Source organism: Elephantulus edwardii, unplaced genomic scaffold (assembly GCF_000299155.1).
Source record: "Elephantulus edwardii isolate Elephantulus edwardi_28Jun2011 unplaced genomic scaffold, EleEdw1.0 scaffold00026, whole genome shotgun sequence".
NCBI classification, from domain to species: domain Eukaryota; kingdom Metazoa; phylum Chordata; class Mammalia; order Macroscelidea; family Macroscelididae; genus Elephantulus; species Elephantulus edwardii.
In genome coordinates, this window is record NW_006399776.1 from 865873 (window position 1) to 884473 (window position 18601).

At 37.7% G+C, this 18601-nt stretch overlaps 1 protein-coding gene across 1 annotated transcript in view; it reads left to right on the forward strand.

Annotated features, from left to right (window-relative positions):
• The window catches only part of SLC30A4 (solute carrier family 30 (zinc transporter), member 4), a 34226-nt gene extending 32418 nt beyond the window's left edge, over positions 1-1808 (forward strand). The window contains exons 7-8 of the mRNA XM_006883193.1: positions 600-734; positions 1654-1808. Of these exons, the coding sequence (XP_006883255.1) occupies positions 600-734; positions 1654-1808 (290 nt within the window). The remainder of the gene's footprint in view (positions 1-599; positions 735-1653) is intronic.
• The last annotated feature ends 16793 nt before the right edge of the window (positions 1809-18601 follow it).

An 18601-nucleotide genomic window follows, 5' to 3' on the forward strand; every position in this document is an offset into this window, starting at 1 on the left:
TTTAAACAAGAAAATTGAGGTTCAGAGGGATAATATATCTTATTACTGTGGTCATAACACTAGTAAGCAGACCTATAGCAGTAATGAATCTCTTGATTCTTAACACAATTATGTTTAGTAATTTATTGATTATTTCATTCACATTTAACTTGTCATTTTGTTACCATCATTTAAGAGTACTATGTGTAAACATGTAAATATAAGTTCTCAAGAGATTCATCATTATTAAATAATGAATTTTTAAATGTTTTCCTCCACCATAGCTAACATGTTAAAATGAAATATTATCATTTAATTAGAATCTCTTTCTGTGAGAATAAAATTTCTAAAGCAGTTTTTCTTCTGTATATATCCTGTGTTTTTGTTGAAAAATATGTGTATATGATTTATATTAAAGTATTGCTATAAAGGGTTCATTTGAACTCAATCTGGCAAGACCATTTGGATTCTGGGGGTAGGGAGTACTATCAATAGTGCTAACAATTAGACCTGAGGCAACAATGAAACACTTTCATTTTTAATGCAGTTATGTTTCGTTAAAAGTTGTTTATAAGAGAAACTTTACTTATAAATGTTCTATCCTTATAAATTTTATATAGGTGTACCAAGCCATTTGAATGTAGACAGTATCAAAGAAGCCTTGATGAAAATAGAAGATGTTTATTCAGTGGAAGATTTAAATATCTGGTCTCTCACATCAGGAAAATCTACTGCCATAGTTCATATACAGCTAAGTATGTTGCTGATGATAAATATGGGACTCAGATTGGTGAATGTCTATGTCTGGAACAAAACATCTGTGCTTAAGATGAAGTAGGAAGACATAGCAATATAAATTTTAAAGGGAGATACAAGGATCTTCCAAATGGAAATTGCAGGTCAATATTGATAACTGAACTATACCATTCTCACTCTCTAAGATGAGACATTAAGAAGTAAGGTTTTTCTTTCTTTTCAAGGAGAAGAGTGAATTGAGGGGAGAGGGTTGGTAGAGAGAAAAGTGCAACAATGAATGACTAGAAACCCTAAGTCTCTGTAAACTTTCATTAAAATGAATTTTTTAAAAAGTAGGGGGGAAGGGGAGGGATTGCATAACAATGAAAGAGTTTTTCTTTCTTTTCAAGGAGAAGAGTGAATGGGAGGGAGAGAAGGTGGGTAGGGAGAAAAGTGCAACAATGAATGACTGAAAACCCTAAGTCTCTGTAAACTTTCATTAAAATTAATTAAAAAAAAGAAGTAGGGGTTTTCCTTCAGATTAAATATATTAAATAGTTCTTTTTATTCTATACCAAAAAAAAGCTAGACATTTTTATTTCTGTAATTTCAGAAATTGATGCTTTTCAGTTTTTATCAATATAATTCATGCATGTGGTTTCTAAGAAAGTACGAAAGGTCTTTGAATGAAAATCTTGTAATAGATCTCTAGTACTAGTATTTAGAGAGGAATAGGAGATATGGAATAATGAGAATCTGTTATTAAAAATTTTTAAATACCTGTTCTGTTTTATTAATAGTATTATAGAGAGAGTGTAGAAATCAAGCTCATATGATTAATATATTTCCTGTATATTAAGGGGAGTTTTCCCCTATATACTTATTCCTGATGTTTAACTATGTACAATGAGTAGTAATACTACTTTCTTGATATTGCAGTTCCTGGAAGTTCTTCTAAATGGGAAGAAGTACAGTCCAAAGCAAAACATTTATTATTGACCACGTTTGGCATGTATAAATGTACTGTTGAACTTCAGAGTTACAGACATGAAGTGATCAGAACTTGCACAAATTGTCAGAGTTTCATTTCCTAATGTCACATACTTTGGGGAGTACAGCCTTTTCAGAGCCTGCAAAGTTGAGAGCAATAAATGCAAACCTAAATGAGAAAATAGAATCCTGGACAGCTGTCTACATATCAAACACTGGTCTTTGAAAACAGTCACTCCAGCCTGACAGTGCTTCTTCTCTCTGCTCAGTGATTTCACCATGGTTTTTAGATGAAGATGTTTCCAAAACACTGTTTACAGAATGAGATGTGATTCTACTGATACCTCATAGAAGACAATCCAGAACCATCCTCTGTTAATTATGACAGAGTACATGTCTTAGAGGAAGCTCTGGTGGCGTGGTCGGTAATGAGATGCACTGCTAACCCAAAGGTGGTATGTCTCTGGCAGTGTGAATCCACCAGTGTCTCCATGGGAGAACAGTGAGCATTCTTCTCCCATTTCCCAAATTACAGCCTTGGAAGCCTGCTGGAGGGCTGCTGTGAGTCAGAACCAATTTGATGGCAGTGAGTTTTTAATTTGACATGTCCTAAATGAATGATGAAAAACCCAATATTTGCATTTAAAAATGCTTTTAAAATGCCATTTTGTATCAAGCCAGTGCTGGAGAACAGAATTTTTTAAAATTATTTAATCTTAATACCTAGTTTCTGGAATTTGCTGCTCTCTTTATACAGAAATTATTTCTCATCAGATTTCAGAAACTTCTAGTAATTCCCAAGGAGTGGAATAAGCATGTGTTCCCAAGTGTTTTAAAAGTGGTTCATTTTACAAATAAGTCTTAATGTTATTGCTACAGTTATACTTTATAATATACCCAGATGTTAGAATTTAAAAGTATAACATTTTTCCATATGTTTTGAATCTTAGAAAAAAATCTAATGTCTTGATTATTTGTAATATCAGAACAAAATATATATTGTGATCATTGTCATAAATTCTTTAGGAAATAGTTTATTCTGAATACAAATATTAGTGTCAAACTAGTTTACTGTATAATAATTGAAAACAAAACAGTAGTGAAGATAGGGTGTGGAGTTTCAGGTTTATGTCTCCCAGCAGCCACTTTTTTATTTATACAATTGTCTACAAAATATAAACAGTATTCCCTTCTGTTCTTTTTGATAACTACCTTCCGCTTTGTACACCATGTTTGCTAGGTCTCTTAGTTACCGGCTTCCATACCAGTTAATCTCTTGAGAGTAAAATTTTAGAGGGCTACAGATTAATTTTAATACCCACCTTTCACATGTAAATTAACACCATTTCTCCAGAGAGAATCTTTGATTTTTCGTTTCAGTTAGAGATTCTTCATGGACACCAGCAACACAACAAGTAATTTCTAGTAATAATACAGAATAAATACCGTGAGTTAGGAGATGATATTAGCTCAACGGGTAACAAATTCAAAATTTTTAACCGTGTGTATGTTTTTGAAACACTGGAATAAAAAAGGACATTAAATCTATGTAGGCAGGCTTGGCACAAAAATTTCCAAACTAGAAACAACAGAATAGCTTAACTGATGTGCTAGAGAGGAACCTGTGGATACTCATTTTTCCTACTTGTGGTTTTGAAATTATCTGTATGTGCATTAAGAGTGCATTTTCAACAGGAGCAATCTTTTGTACCAAGAATTTGTATGGCTCTTTAATGCCTCAGATAGACAGTGTCATGTAACCATAGACCAGTTAAATCCTACCTGGATAGACCAACAGATGATTTAAAATGCATGTGAAGAATAGGAAACTGTTTTATCTAACAAATGTCTCACTGGGTAAACCCAAGATTTAAAAAAACCTAATTTACTTAACAAATGTTGATAATAAGACTAATAAAAAGACTAGTGGAGAATGATAGTTTCTTAAAAACCCAGTAAGTGTTTATTTAATTAAATAGAAATTATGCTTTATGTAACTTGTATTTTAAATCCTTTTAAAGTGATAATTTGAATTTTCCCAAAATTCCCAGAGTATCTAAGCTTTTTAAATAAAAATACTCTTTAAATATAGAAAGTAAATAAGACTAAAACACATATCCACAATCATCTGCATATTTATGAAGGTCTAGTAAAATAAAGGAAAAGAATGCACATCCATTTGAGATCCCCTGATTTTGTGTCTTTATCCCATCTAGGTATATTTGGCTTTTCATACAAGCTTATACTAAGCCTGTAACTTTAAAATTATGCAGTAAACAATCTAAATTCCACTTTAGGGTCAAAAAGAATTTCCTTGTAAAATGCAGAAACACTGAAAACTTCTGTAGATCTTAATTATTATGCTCTGCTTGAAATAAGAGATACATGTGGTTTCCTGTGCTTTGTGTTTGCAGCAAGGACTACAAACTTTGTACTTGAACTCATACTTTACTGGACCTGTCAGACTTGAAAATTGATGATTTAACTTTTTGGAATGGAAACCCACAGAGAAGGATGTTAGCTTAGTAGACCTGACTGGGGGCCACATAGCATCTGATGAAAAAAATGTTTAGACCATCATCCACCAGTATGTGCAACATTTCTCAGCTGAATTCTCAAAGATGCCTTATCTTTGTTGCCCTGTGAAAACCAGTAGCTGAGTTGGACAGAAAACATAGCGTTCTTAATTATGTACTGAGGGACAAAAACATAACATAAAACTTTCTTGGTTCTTCAGTGAAATAAGCAGGCATTCCCCAAGTTACAAATGAGGTCAGTTCCTAAGTAAGTCATTAAGTCGAATTTGTTTTCTTATTTAGACTTTCGTACAAGAATAGGCCCAAAGCCTGTAATTATATCATGTTGCACATGCAACAAGGTGGTTATAAAGAATTTGTTGTGAATTGGAATTGCAGGGCTTCAAAAGTTTCATTCTGGTTTGGCCCTCTGCTGCAAATTTACCTATCCAGTCCAGATATGTTGTTGTTGTTGTTGTTATGTGCCGTCAAGTCGTTTGCAACTCATAGCGACCCTGTGTACAACAGCCCTAAACCCTGCTCTATCCTGTGCCAATCACATTGCCTCTGACACACCCATCCCGATTACCCCAGTCACTGAGTCAAACCTGATAGAGGGTCTTCCCCTCCTGCGTTGTCCCTCTACCCTACCAAGCATGATGTCCCTCTCCAAGGACCTGTCTCTCCTTACAACATGTCCAAAGTATGTCAGATGAAGCCCCAGAATCCTTGCCTCCAAGGAGTAGCGTGGTTTAACCCTCTCTAGGATGGATCTGTTTGTTTTCTTGGCAGTCCATACTGAATTAAAATCTCTATGTTGACAAGATCTCCAGCTGATATCCCCAAGTAAGTCTTCAGAATTGTAAGTCAGATGTTTATAACCCAGGGACTGCTCAAGTTTTAAATAATATTTTCAAATAACCTTATTTATAAACCATTTTTTTTAGCTGTGGTCAAGGCAGTATTTTGATTTTAGGAAAGAAATTATTGTTTCATTCACAATCATGCTGCATTAGCTATATAATGGGGTAAGAGGGGGTTGTTGAATAAGACCTCTATCAGAGGACTAAAATATCAAGCTAGAAGTTATTCTAATTTTTCCTTTTCCATGTTCTATGCCTTATACAATGTGAGCACCAAGTGTTACAACTCCCAACTCCCCATCGGTGTTTTTTTTTTTTTGCCAGATCACTGGATTTCTTAATTTACTCTTTACTTTTCAACTCTTGGTGCTTTATTTTCATCTTATGAAACCAAGTTTCCTGCCCTTGTAAGTGTCACTGTTCTGTCCCTTGACCCCAGGTTTTCCAACTGGCATTATTTGTCATTAATAGACTCTTCCCAGAATAGATAGACATGAGCAGAAGCAGATATATAAACCTTCATTGATTTCCTTTTAATGTGAGGGGACATCTTTCAGAAACTTGGTATCATTTAGAAATGTGTTTTCAGATGGAAAATAGTTTTTTTAAAAAGTCTGATTGTTTCTGATCCTGTTTTCTCTGCACACTGAATTGTGATAGACTGAGGTAGGTGCTGTACTGTGGAAGCACAATGGTGACCACTGCTAATAAGACTGAGTCCTGATTCTGAGACAGTCACTCTCACAGCTTTGGAAGAAGTCATCATTCTGTTCTGAAACAAGCACAATTCGTTAAATTTACTTCTCTGGGCATTTCTGTTCTCCTGGCTCACCATGATAAATAAGGAGACTGAATAATGAACGAGCTGGCTTATGCTCAGCTGCTACACAAAGTATCAGCAGTTCAGTCCACCCTCGCTGCTCTGCAGAAGAAAGGTCTGGCAATCTGCTGTTAAATGAGGAAATGCGATGGAGCAGTGCTGCTCTTAACGTGCAATCATCATGAATCGGGATTTCTTGACAGCAGCTAACAATAACCAGTAAGGCATTCCTGCCAAATTTGAGCCCATTTGGAGTAAGTTTTAGACTATTTTGCTGTTGGCAATATTATAGATTACAGAATGTATACCTAGAAATAATGAGAGTTCATTAGTTACATTTGTCTTGGAAGCAAACATTGCTTATGAGCCAGTTAGTTGTAGTTACAAATGAGTATTGACACCTTGCTATATTGTGTTGATGGGAGGCAAGACTGATCTCTAATTAATCATATGAAGCTTAATATTTTTCTAACCAGAATAACGTTTGTAAACTCTCACTCCAGATCTGTCAAGTAAAACTTGCTGACTAGGGTTTCAGATTTACTTTGTAATTAATAAATAATGTTGGCAGAGATATTGGCTCAGTGTTGGCAGGAGCACAAAAATAATTGGGAAGAAGAAATCATGTGGAGTTCCCTCACTATTTTATGTGCACATTCAAGCCAGTCAGTCATTGGATTCTTGCTTACAAAACGTTTAAGCCTGCCCTTCGTATCATACTGGACGACCAACAGATATTTTCTGATTTTTTTTATAATAAAGTATTTATGGAGACTTTGCCAGTTAAATCCATGACAGCATCAGTTTAAACAATGCAATTAAATATATTCTGAAATAACTGTAAATTAAAATTGAAGTGTGTTAATATGTTAGTTTTACACCTAGGAGATGATTATATATTTGGAAAGCTCATGCTTCTCTGAATAAATAAGCCATATCACAGATTAACAAATTGTATATAGTTTTCCATATGCCCCTTGAGAAACCAAGAATTTTGTATATGGTTGATTTTAGAAAGATTTTGAAGCTGGGGTTTGTCCATGTAATTTATGATCAAAGTATAGTATATGTATATGAATATGTACTGTATTTGAAATTTCCAAGTTGTAATTTTCTGTACAATTATTAAATAAATGTTGTTTTATGTGGTTTATTTTTAAAAAGAAAAAAGTGGTTCTTTAAATTCTTGCTTTTTTCGCTGTTTCTTTTATTATTGTTATTATTAATTTTCATGAACATTTACAGAGACTTTGGATTTCCATTCATTCATTGTTGCATTTTCTCCCTGCCCACACCTCCCCCTTCACTGTTGCTTTTATGTGCCACAAAGTTGGAACCAACTCACAGCTTATCTTCCGGTGGGTTTTCAGAGGCTATAAGTAGCATCAGAAGAGATTGTTCTCCTAACTGTAACGTATTTCCATAGAGATTACAGCCTTGGAAACCCATTGGTGTTACCAATTGTAAGTGTCACTGTTCTGTCCCTTGACCCCAGGTTTTTCAAGTGGCATTATTTGTCGTTAATAGACTCTTCCCAGAATAGACATGAGCAGAAGCAGATATATAAACCTTCATTGGTTTCCTTTTAATGTGAGGGGACATCTTTCAGAAACTTGGTATCATTTAGAAATGTGTTTTCAGATGGAAAATAGTTTTTTTAAAAAGTCTGATTATTTGGTGTTTCCAAAGGCTGTAATCTCTATGGAAATAGGTTACACATCTTTCTCCCAAGAACCAACTAGTGGTTAGCCATTAGCCTTTCAGTTAGTAATTGAATGTTTAACCGTTACGCCTCCAGAATGCCTTAGAAGTCTACCATTGTGAAGTCTGTGATGCCTAAGAATTAAAATCATGATCTCGCAGGGCAAACGGGACCAACAACCTATTTTGTATGGCCCATGGGTTAAGAATGTTCTTACATTTTCAAAATTATTTTTGTACACTTAAGAAGTCTAAGAAATTCAAATTCCCGTGTCTATAACAACCACACTCATTTGTTCATGCTTTGTGACTGCCTGCATTCTACAATAGCAGAGTTGAGTAGCAGTGTCTGTGTGTGGGGGGGTGTGTGTATACACACATACATATGATGTTGATATATGTCATTAAATCACCCTGTGACCCACAGCAACGCTATGTACAATAGCACTGAACTAACTATGCCTTATCCTAAGCTCATCTCACTATCTCCGTCACACCTACTCTCATTACCCCAGTTATTTCGTCAGTCCCTCTCATCCATGTTTTCCTCTCCTGTGCTATCCATCCACCTTTCCAAGCATGATGTCCTCCTCCAAGCATGGTCTCTCCTGGCCTCAAGCCCAAAATATGTCAGAGCTTCAAAATTCTTGCCTTCATAAAGCATCCTGATTTTACCCTCACTAGGATAAACCTCTTTGTTCTTTCGCCCATGGTATGTTTGATAATCTTGTCCAGCACCACAACTCAAAGACATCAATTCTTCTGTCAACTCTAATCATATCCTGCTCTGATGCATAGCAAGTAATTGTGAGGACCATGGCCTGTATCAGGCACACCTTAGCCTCCAGACTGACACACACACAAAAAAAGGAAGAAGATCCGCATGTCACCCACCTTCTGACAGCTGACTCAGTGGTCAGGGGAAATTTGATGATGGCATAGTGGTCAAGCTTGTTTCTCCTGGGGGTGCTCTTCCATGGGGTATTAGGGTTGCCTTCAGAGTTTCAGCATCTTGGGCTGTCGGAAGCTGGGTGATGTGCGGATCTTTTTTTTTTTTGGCTGTGGACACCCTTCAGGACTGCCTTCTTGGCCTTCAATGCCTTTGCTTTGGCTTCAGTTTTTGGAGGGGCAGGGGCTTCCTTCTTCGCTTTCGATGTCATCTTCAAAAAAGTGAGGAGGAGATTCTTAGAGTAATAAAATATAGGTACTGACAAACCCACAGCAACAATAATAAAATAATGTGCATCATTTAGCAAGTCACACTGCTAACCCAAAGACCTCCTATCTCTAGTGGTTCAAATCCACCAGCAGCTCCTTGGGCGGGGAGGGGGGGAAGGGAGCTGTGGAAGGTGGGCTGTATGCTCCTGTTGTAATTTATAATCTTAGAAATCCAGTGGACACTCACTATGAGTCAGAACTGAACCAACAGGTTGACAGGGTATTTTTTGTTTGTTTGTCTTACAAGTGAATTCATAAATACACATGCAAGCCAAACAGGTGTGAGAAGGAGAATGGACTGCAAATATATCCAGATATGTGAAGGGCATCAATATGAAAACTTTGTAGCCATAAACAAATACCTCAAGGGAATGAGTTGCTAGGCCAGGAGGCTCAAGACCATAGTTGCAGAGGACATAAAGGTCAATTGGTATGATATAGTCCACAAAATCATTGTTATAACATAGCCATACTCACTGTATACCAGTACTCAAGTTGTGGCTAACATTGAGAATGCGAATCTCAGAACACTTGATCGTGCGCATGCAAAATGTATACCCAGACTGGGAGGCTGTCATACAAACAGATAATGGGAACACTGCATGGTTCAAAATCAAGAAAGGAATGTGTCAAGGATGTTGCCTCTCCAAATTTTTTCAATCTATATTTGGAAGAGATCATTCAGGAGGCTGGACTTTATGAAGAAGAATGTGGAATCAGGATCAGAGGAAGACTCATCAACAACTTACATTATGCAGATCACACAACCTTGCTTGTTGAAACTGAGAAGAACCTGAAGCATTTGCTGCAGCCTGTCAAGGACTTTAGTGTTCAATATGGGTTGTATCTCAACATCAATCAAGAAAGCAAAGATTCTTACCACCAAGCCAATTCACAGCATGATGATAAATGGAGAAAAGATTGAGGTTATTAACAATTTTATCTTGGTTGGATCCACAATCAACACTCTTGGCACCAGCAGTCAGGATATCAAAAGACAAATTGCTTTAGAAGAGTCTGCTCTCAGGACCTCTCCAGAATGCTAAAGAGCAAAGATGTCAGTGACTAAGGTACACCTGATACAAGCCATGATCTTCTCAATTGCTTGATATGCATGATGATATAATGACTATGGATGATAGAAGAAGATTTTATACTTTTGAGTTGTGGTGCTGGAGAATAGTATTGAACGTACCATGGATTGCTAAGAAAATGCATAATTTGTACTGGAGAGGTGAAACAGGGCTGCTCCTTAAAGGCAAGGATTTTGAAGTTACATCTCACATACTTTGGGCATGTTGCCAGGAGGTACTGATCCTTGGAAAAGGACATCATGCTTGGAAGGGTAGAGAGCACAGGAAAGGAAGATCCTGGATGAGATAGATTGGCACAGTGACTGTGGCTATGGGATCAAGTGTGTCACAGATGGTGAGGTTGGTTCAGGATAGGGCAGGGTGCAGAGTTATTGTTCATAGGGTCAACTTGATGGCACATCGTTCATCATAGTCAACTTGATGGCATGTAGCAACAAGTCCACAAAGACTGTTCTACATCCTGTTTCCATGAATACCAATTGGAGTTAAAAGCTTTTGAACACATTGCCAGGTCTTTTCTTCCACAGCGACATTTGATGGATTTAGACTGCTAATTTAGAGGTCTGCAGATGAGTAAAAACATAAGGAACTTTCATAGCATCAAAACTGGCCTAAAGCTTCTCCAAAATTCAGGCTGTTTCTTTTTAAATAACATCATGATTCAGGTTAGATCTCATAAAGGTCAGTACAAGGTAGCACAACATAGTGCTTTCTTCAAATTGTTTTTAAATCAGGGTTTGTATTCTTTGTTAACTGAAGTTATCATTTTTTTTTCTTGTCTTTCTGGCAGTGGTAGGGACATATGTTATTAAACTTTTGTGTTCAACTGCTTAAGAAGTAACATATGATGTACACATATGCTTCTTCCACAACTCCTCAAGTTACACGGTACACAGCAATGTCAAAATCTACAGGTGGGGGGATGGAGGTGTCTTTCCTAAAGCTATATTTGCATCTTATCATTAGAAATCTATCTATATTCCTCTAATAATGTCTTCTCACTGAAAATGTGATTTCTGGTTTATGTTTTCAGTAATTCTTATTTAGTAATTGTAAAGTATGGCCCAGGGACTGGAATTGTCAATAAATATTACCGAGTAATTTTGAAAAGAAAAAAAAGCTTGTGAAAAGCCGTTGAAGGTGCAAATATTGGTCTCTCCCTCTCTGGAGCAAGTAAGAGTGAAGAATCCACCAACTCTGTATTAGGAGGTACTACAAAAAGTGGGCAAAAAATGTGGAACAGAACTCAAAATCATAAATACCAGGCTTACAGCTCTGATAGACTTGTGGCATCCCCTGGATTGTGAGCCTTTATTATCCTTACAACTCAAAACTGAACTCATTCCCAAAAACCCATTTCAGCCAAAAACCAGACCGGTCTGTAAGGGGAGCTGGTGATATATTGTGTTACATATTTTACTGCTAACTAAAAGGTCAGCAGTTTAAACTTACCAGATGCTCCATAGAAAAAAGATGAGCGGTTTCCTCCCCTAAAGGTTTATAGCCATGAAAAACCTGAGGACCGTTTCCAACTAGTGAGTTGGAATCAACTAGAAGGTAGCTGACCCTTGTTGTTGCTGCATGCCATTGAGTCAGAACCAACCCATAGCTGACCCTCCAGTGTAAGTCACTTGAGAGAAAACTGCCCAACCTTCTCCCAAAGAGCAACTGGTACATTCAAACTCTGCCTTCGGGGTGGCAGCACAGCTTTTTACCCTGAGGCCACTAGAGCTCCCTGCTGATCCTTCTTGTTGTCGAGTCGCTTGCGACTCATAGCGACCCTATGTACAACAGCCCTAAACTCTGCTCTGTCCTGTGCCAATCGCATTGTCTCTGACACTCCCATCCCAATTATCCCAGTCACTGAATCAATCCACCTCATAGAGGGCCTTCCTCTCCTGCACTGTCCCTCCACCCTCCCAAGCATGATGTCCTTCTCCAGGGACCGGTCTCTCCTCACAACATGTCCAAAATATGTTAGACGGAGCCTCAGAATCCTTGCCTCCAAGGAGCCACCCGGTTTAACCCTTTCCAGGATGAATCTGTTTGTTTTCCTAGCAGTCCATAGTATTCTCAATACTCTTCTCCAGCATCACAGCTCAAAGGCATCAATTCTCCTATCCTCCTTGGTCATAGTCCAACTCTCTGATGCATAACAAGTGATTGGGAAGACCATGGCCTGTTTCAAACGCACCTTAGTCTCCAGGGAGACACCATTGCTCTTCAGTACTTTGGAGAGGTCCCTAACAGCAGATGTTCCCATGGCAATGCACCTTTTCATTTCCTGGCTACTGGTGCCAAGAGTGTTGACTGTGGAGCCAAGCAAACTAAAGCTGTGTACAATCTCAATCTCTTCACCATCCATCCTGATGCTGCCAATTGGCCCAGTGGTGAGAATCTTTGTCTTCTTGACATTGAGCCTCAACCAAACAAATATTCAAGTTCAAAAGGGCAGCATTTATTGTAGGCCAAGTTCAGAAGGCAGACAAGGACAGAAAATGGAAACACAGGATGGAGATTGAGTGACGTCACATTGTGGAGCCTGCAATAACGTCACAGAAAACATGTATGTTACAGACAACGGAGGTAAATACTATTACATGCACAATCCACAAGATCTACTAACAAACATTAATATAAACATGAAGTGCTTGTTGCAGAAGGTCAAGGACTGCAGCCTTCATTATGGATTGAAGCTCAACATCAAAAAAACAACGATTCTCTCCACTGGACCAATTGGCAGCATCAAAATAGATGATGAAGATTGAGATTGTTAGCAGCTTCAGTTTGCTTGGCAACCCAATCAACACTCTTGGTACCAGAAGCCAGGAAATTAAAAGCAAAGTGCATTGGGAAAGTCTACTGTCAGAGACATCTCCAAAGTACTGAGGAGCAATAATATCAGTCTGGAGACTAAGGTGTTCATGATAGAGGCTATGGTCTTTGCAATTACATGCTATGCATTGGAAAGCAGGACAATGACTAGGGATGATAAAAACTTGATGCCTTTAAGCTGTGTTGCTGGCAAAGAGTATTGACTATACCTTGGACCACTATGAGAACAAACAAGTTTGTCCTGGAGAGGTTGAAGCCAGGCTGGTCCTTGGAGGCAAGGATTCTGAAGCTTCATCAATGTGGGATCAGTCCTTAAAGAGGAACGTCCTGCTTGGAAGGGTGGAGGGACAGCGCAGAAGGGGAAGACCCTTGAAGAGATGGATTGATACAGTGACGGGGGTAATGGGAATAGGTATGTCAGAGACAATGAGGCTGACACGGGATAGAGCAGAGTTTAGGGCTGTTGTACATAGGGTCACTATGAGTCACAGGCGACTCAACAGCAGATAACAACAATAATACATACGTGGATACATAGACAGGCGGGTGAAAGGGACTCTATCTATGACCATGCATGAGAATTTGCCTATACTAAAACTACATTCATGGCCTAGTGGCAAGAAGCTATGCTGCAATCCCAAAGACACATAGTTCAAATTCACCAGCTGCTCTGTGGGAGGATGGGCAGTCATTTACTGCTTCTGAAGACCCATTGGAGGGTCAATCCTTTATAGTAAAAAGTAAAGGGGTAGAAACTATGTAACATTCTTGGCATAACCAAAGACCCTGAAGGGTTTTGACCCTGTCATTAGCCCTGGAGCTCCAAGACCATAGTCTTGAGGGACATCAAGATCACTTGACATAACATAACCCAAAAAGACAATGTTCTCCATTCTACTTTGGTAGTGACTGGTGTATTAAAAGCTACAAGCAACCACATAAGGAACATATACTGATATCTCTCTGTCTGGAGCAAAGAAGGGAAGAAAGACACACAAAAACAGTTAATCATTGAACTAATGAATTATTCTTACCTCATCCTCCATGACCCTGAGACTGGAAGGACGAGGTGATGCCCTGCTACTGCTGCTGGTCACTCTGAAAGGCCTAATAATAGAGGGTCCTATAGAGACTGGAAAGAAAAGGGTGAAACAAAACTCAAAAGCATAAAAATGGCCAGGCTTCATCTGATAGACTGATGGAACTCTGCACGTTGTGACCCACAGTCACCCTTGGAATATGGATCTGACCTCACCACTGTGGCTTGACTTTCAACCAAACAATAGACAGGCCTATCAAAATAGCACCAGAGAGGTACTCATTCCTTAGAAGAAGCAAACGTAAAAATAAAAAATGCAGCAGTTGCACAAGAAAGCAGGAAAGGAGAAGGTAGAAGGATGAAGGGAAACAAGAATCACAGGGAGGAGGTGGAAAGCCTGCTTTTACAATGTAATTATAAGGGATTATAAACAATGTCACAAAATGTGTATGAATGGTTGGCTGGAAAACTAATCTACTCTGTAAACCATCAGATCATAATAAATAGTTTTTTAAAAGAGAAAACAAAGTGTGTGTGATTTGTTAAATGTAAAACTAATCTGCCTGCAAACCATCACCTAATTCACAATAAAAAGCTAATATATAATTGTATTGTTGTGTAACATCAAGTCAATACTAACCCATAGCTCACCCTCCAGAGGGCTTTTGGAGGCACTAAATGAAATGAGAGGTGATTGCCCAACCTTCTTCCATGATTATATTATTATAACAAGTTAATATATATTATAATAAGTAGAAGATGTTATCTGATAATATAAAATGAGTTGCCATTAATTCTGACTCAGCACTCCATGTGCTATTCCTTTTGACATAGATTGCCAGGTCTTTCTTCTGAGGTACTGTAAGGTAGATTCAAACTTTCAACTTTCAGTAAGCAACCTGTTAACTGCACTGTCCAGGGACTCCATCTGATAAAATACATATCTATATTCCTTTTTTAGAAATCTTTTTAAAATGGTTTATTGGTCTATGTCATTGGCTAAAATGTATTCTCATTTTGGGTGACATTTATTACAAACTATTGTTTACCCTAACCTTTCAAGCTTATTTAATTTATCAATAGAATAACATTCTTTTTTATTGTATTTCAGCTATACCTGTTATTATATTTCCTATAAACTAGGAAATAAACATAAACTGGAAGTTGGATGCTATAGGACTGTGTCTTTAACATTCGGAGGTTTAAATATCTAGCCCGAGTGAACTATCATCAAAAATCTTATCTTTTTTCAATCACCATTATGGTTTAACTGGCATTCACATGATCTTTACAGAACAGAATTAACCATAAAGTTTAAGGCATGCACAATACCCAATAAACACGAAGATTATGCTTTGTGAATTACCAAATTGCTTATATATCTTCTTAAAAATGTGTTCTAGTCTGACTTTCGAATTCCTGTCTCATTTACCAGTTTCTGCTTATTTCTCAATGGATTACACTTTTGTTTACTTTGACAAAATGGCTAAGGGGGGCGGGGGGGGGGGCGGATAAGATTGGAAAGTGTACATGAGCTGGTTTTTCCTCCAGAAGATTTTGAGTTCTTTTTTGGTAAGAGAGAGAATGGGATCCTTTGAGAAGAAAAAAAAAAAATCCACGGAGTTTTTGGAGATTTCACAAACGCTTCTTGTCCTAGAGCCAGATTTGAAGATGTGACTCTTAATCTTCCCCCCACTTCCTTTCCAAAAAAAAAAAATCTGTTGATGGCTCAGATGGTTACAGGCGCATTTGCCTGTGATTATCGACCACTGAGGGAGTTCTGGTGGCCTCATTTATGGAGAGTTGTACCAAAAACTCAAAGGCCTCACCTCTCTGGAGGCTCCATGGGAGAGAGATTATAAATCACACACCTCCTGCGTGTGTGATTTACAGCTTTGGAAACCAACGGAGGGCCTCCTGCGAGTGGGTTCCAACGGCAAAGAGTAGATGTGTGAGCAGCAAATGAATGTCTGGTGTCAGTCAGGGCTGATGGAGGGCTAGGAGGGACGTAAAGACAATTCCCTGGGCACCTATTCCTTAATCTATGCCATTCACCTGTAATGATTTACAGGGACCTTCCTAGTTCCAACAGCAATTAATCAGCTCGGCTCGAGTTTTAATATTATGAGAATACAAATTTATTCCACCTTGTCTTCCCCCAACCCCCTTCAAGGATATTCTCCAAAGTTCAGATTATTTTTTAAATGACTAAAACAATAAAACATGATCATGTTTTAACCACCGATATGTATTTGGCTCTAGACTCTTTTCTCACCTTTATAATTCCATGAGCTTGAAATTAAGATGTCTCCAAAAGTTGGTTCAGTTGGTTAAAAATCGATTTTTCCAGAGTGAATTGAGAATATTTTCAAATGACATTTATTATATAATCATTCAACAAAAAAAAATTGATCTTTGAAGACCATCCTCATGCCACTAAGCATCTTATAGAACACAAATTCCTATGAATTTTTAAAATAAGCACTGAACTCCTTTCATGACAATAATACCTAATAATACCCTTTTCAACAGTTCTCTCCCTCATCTGTTTCAATGCAGTATACATAATTTATCCCATCTTTCTCAGCCTCCCCCAAACACTGATGTCAGTCCCGCTTTATAACAGTGACACTAATCAGTATATGTCCTTTTTTCACAAACATTTTTAAAATTTTTTAATTTACATTTATTATTAATTTCAGTAAAAATTTACAGAGTCTTTAGATTTCCATTCATTCATTGTTTCATTTTTCTCCCCTCCCAAGCCTCTCCCCTAGTACACGCCCCTCTTGGAAAAATAAAAGAAAAATTCTTTCATTGTTTTACAAACCCTCCCCCAGGCCCACTCCACCATATAGCGTTTGTACTAGAGTCCTGTCATGACAAAAATACCTAATCACACATCCCTTTTAAACAGTTTTATCCCTCATCTGTTTCAATGCAGTATACATTATTGAACCCATCTTTCTCAATCTACCCTCAACCCAGAGGTCAGCCCTGTTTTACAACAGTTGCACCATGGAGTATTTGTCCTTTCGTAACTGAGATACTTCTTAGCATCATGTCCTCCAGAGTCACCCATTTTGAATAATATTGCATTAGTTCCTTGTTTTTCAATGCAGCATAGTAGTCCATTGTGTGGATATACCATAGCTTCTCTTTCCATTCGTTTGTTGATAGGCACTTGGGTTGTTTCCAACTCCTTGCTATTGTGAACAAAGCCACAGTAAACATGGGTGTGCATGTATCTGCTTGGATGTCAATTATGGTCTCTTTGGGGTATATTCCCAGTAGTGTAATTGCTGGGTCAAATGGTATCTCTATTTGCAACTTTTTGAGGAAATGCCATACAGCCTTCCACAGTTGGTTGCACCATTTTACACTCCCACCAACAGTGAATAAGGGTTTCAGTTTCTCCACAATCTCGCCAGCATTTGTTGCTTGCCGTTCTGTTAAATTTTGCAATTCTGACTGGGGTGAGATGATATCTCATAGTTAGGTTTAATTTGCATCTCTCTTAGAGCTAGGGATTTTGAACATTTCTTCATGTGATTGTTAGTCATCTAAAAGTCTTCTTTGGTGAAGTGTCTGTTCATATCCTGTGCCCATTTTTCTATTGGATTATTTACCTTTATCTTGTTGTGGTGCTCAAGTATTTTATAAATTCTAGATATAAGTCCCTTTTCTGATATGTCATTACCAAATACTTTTTCCCAGTCTGTGATTTCCCTTTTTACCCTGTTGAAGAAGTTTTTGGATGTGCATAGGGATTTGACTCTTAGAAGATCCCATTCATCTATTTTATCTTCTCCTGGTTGTAGATTCTTCAGGATACTTTGAAGACTGTTTATGTTGTAGTATTTGTCCTTTTGTGACTGAGATATTTCACTTAGCATAAAGAATTTTTCTTTTACTTTTCAAAGAGAAGTGCAAACTTGGGGGGAGGGGTAGGCAGGGAGAAAAGTGCAACAATGAATGAATGGAAATCCAAAGTATCTGTAAAGTGTCATTAAAATTAATAATAATAATTTAAAAAATTTTTTTAAAAACCAAACAAGCACTGAAACAGTATTATGTTTATGGAGTACATTTTGGGCCATGTCCCAACTCCTACAGATAGAAGATCACACTTGTTCCCCTTTGGGGATAGTTTGAGAAACAGACCTGTTGAGTAAAGTCCATCCTCTTGATATCACCATGTAAAATCCACCTGATTTGGTCACCACTTCTCCACCTCCCAGTTCAGTCCTCTATCCACCACCAACCATCTTCTCTTCAAGTCTCACCTACCAATCTTACCAGCTGTAGTCCTCAATTAACCAGGGAAATAATAGTGGATAATGTTTATTGAGCCCTGACCTAATACCAGACACTATGCTATGAACTGCATAGACATTATTTTATTTAATCCTCATAATGATACTGTGAAGATTACAACAAAAGTGATTATAGGTCTCATTTTGCAAATGAAGAAAAAGCCAGGAGAGGTTAAATGGCTTCCCCAAAAGACGAAAGAAGGTCCCTGATAAGTCTTAAATATAATTAGTCAAAAATAATACAAAAAGGGAAAAAATGAAAAAGGAATTCAACTTATGTAGTTTCATCTAAATTTTGGATAACAGATGTATAAAACAATGGAAATATGATCATTTAGGAACACACTAATATAGGGAACTCCAGTGGCCTAGTGGTAAGGAGCTGTGCTACCAGCCCAAAAGCTCAACGGTTCCACAAGTGCTTCGTAGAAGAAAGATGGGCAATCAATTCTCACGTGATTTACTGCCTCTAAAAACCTGCTAGAGGGTCAGCTG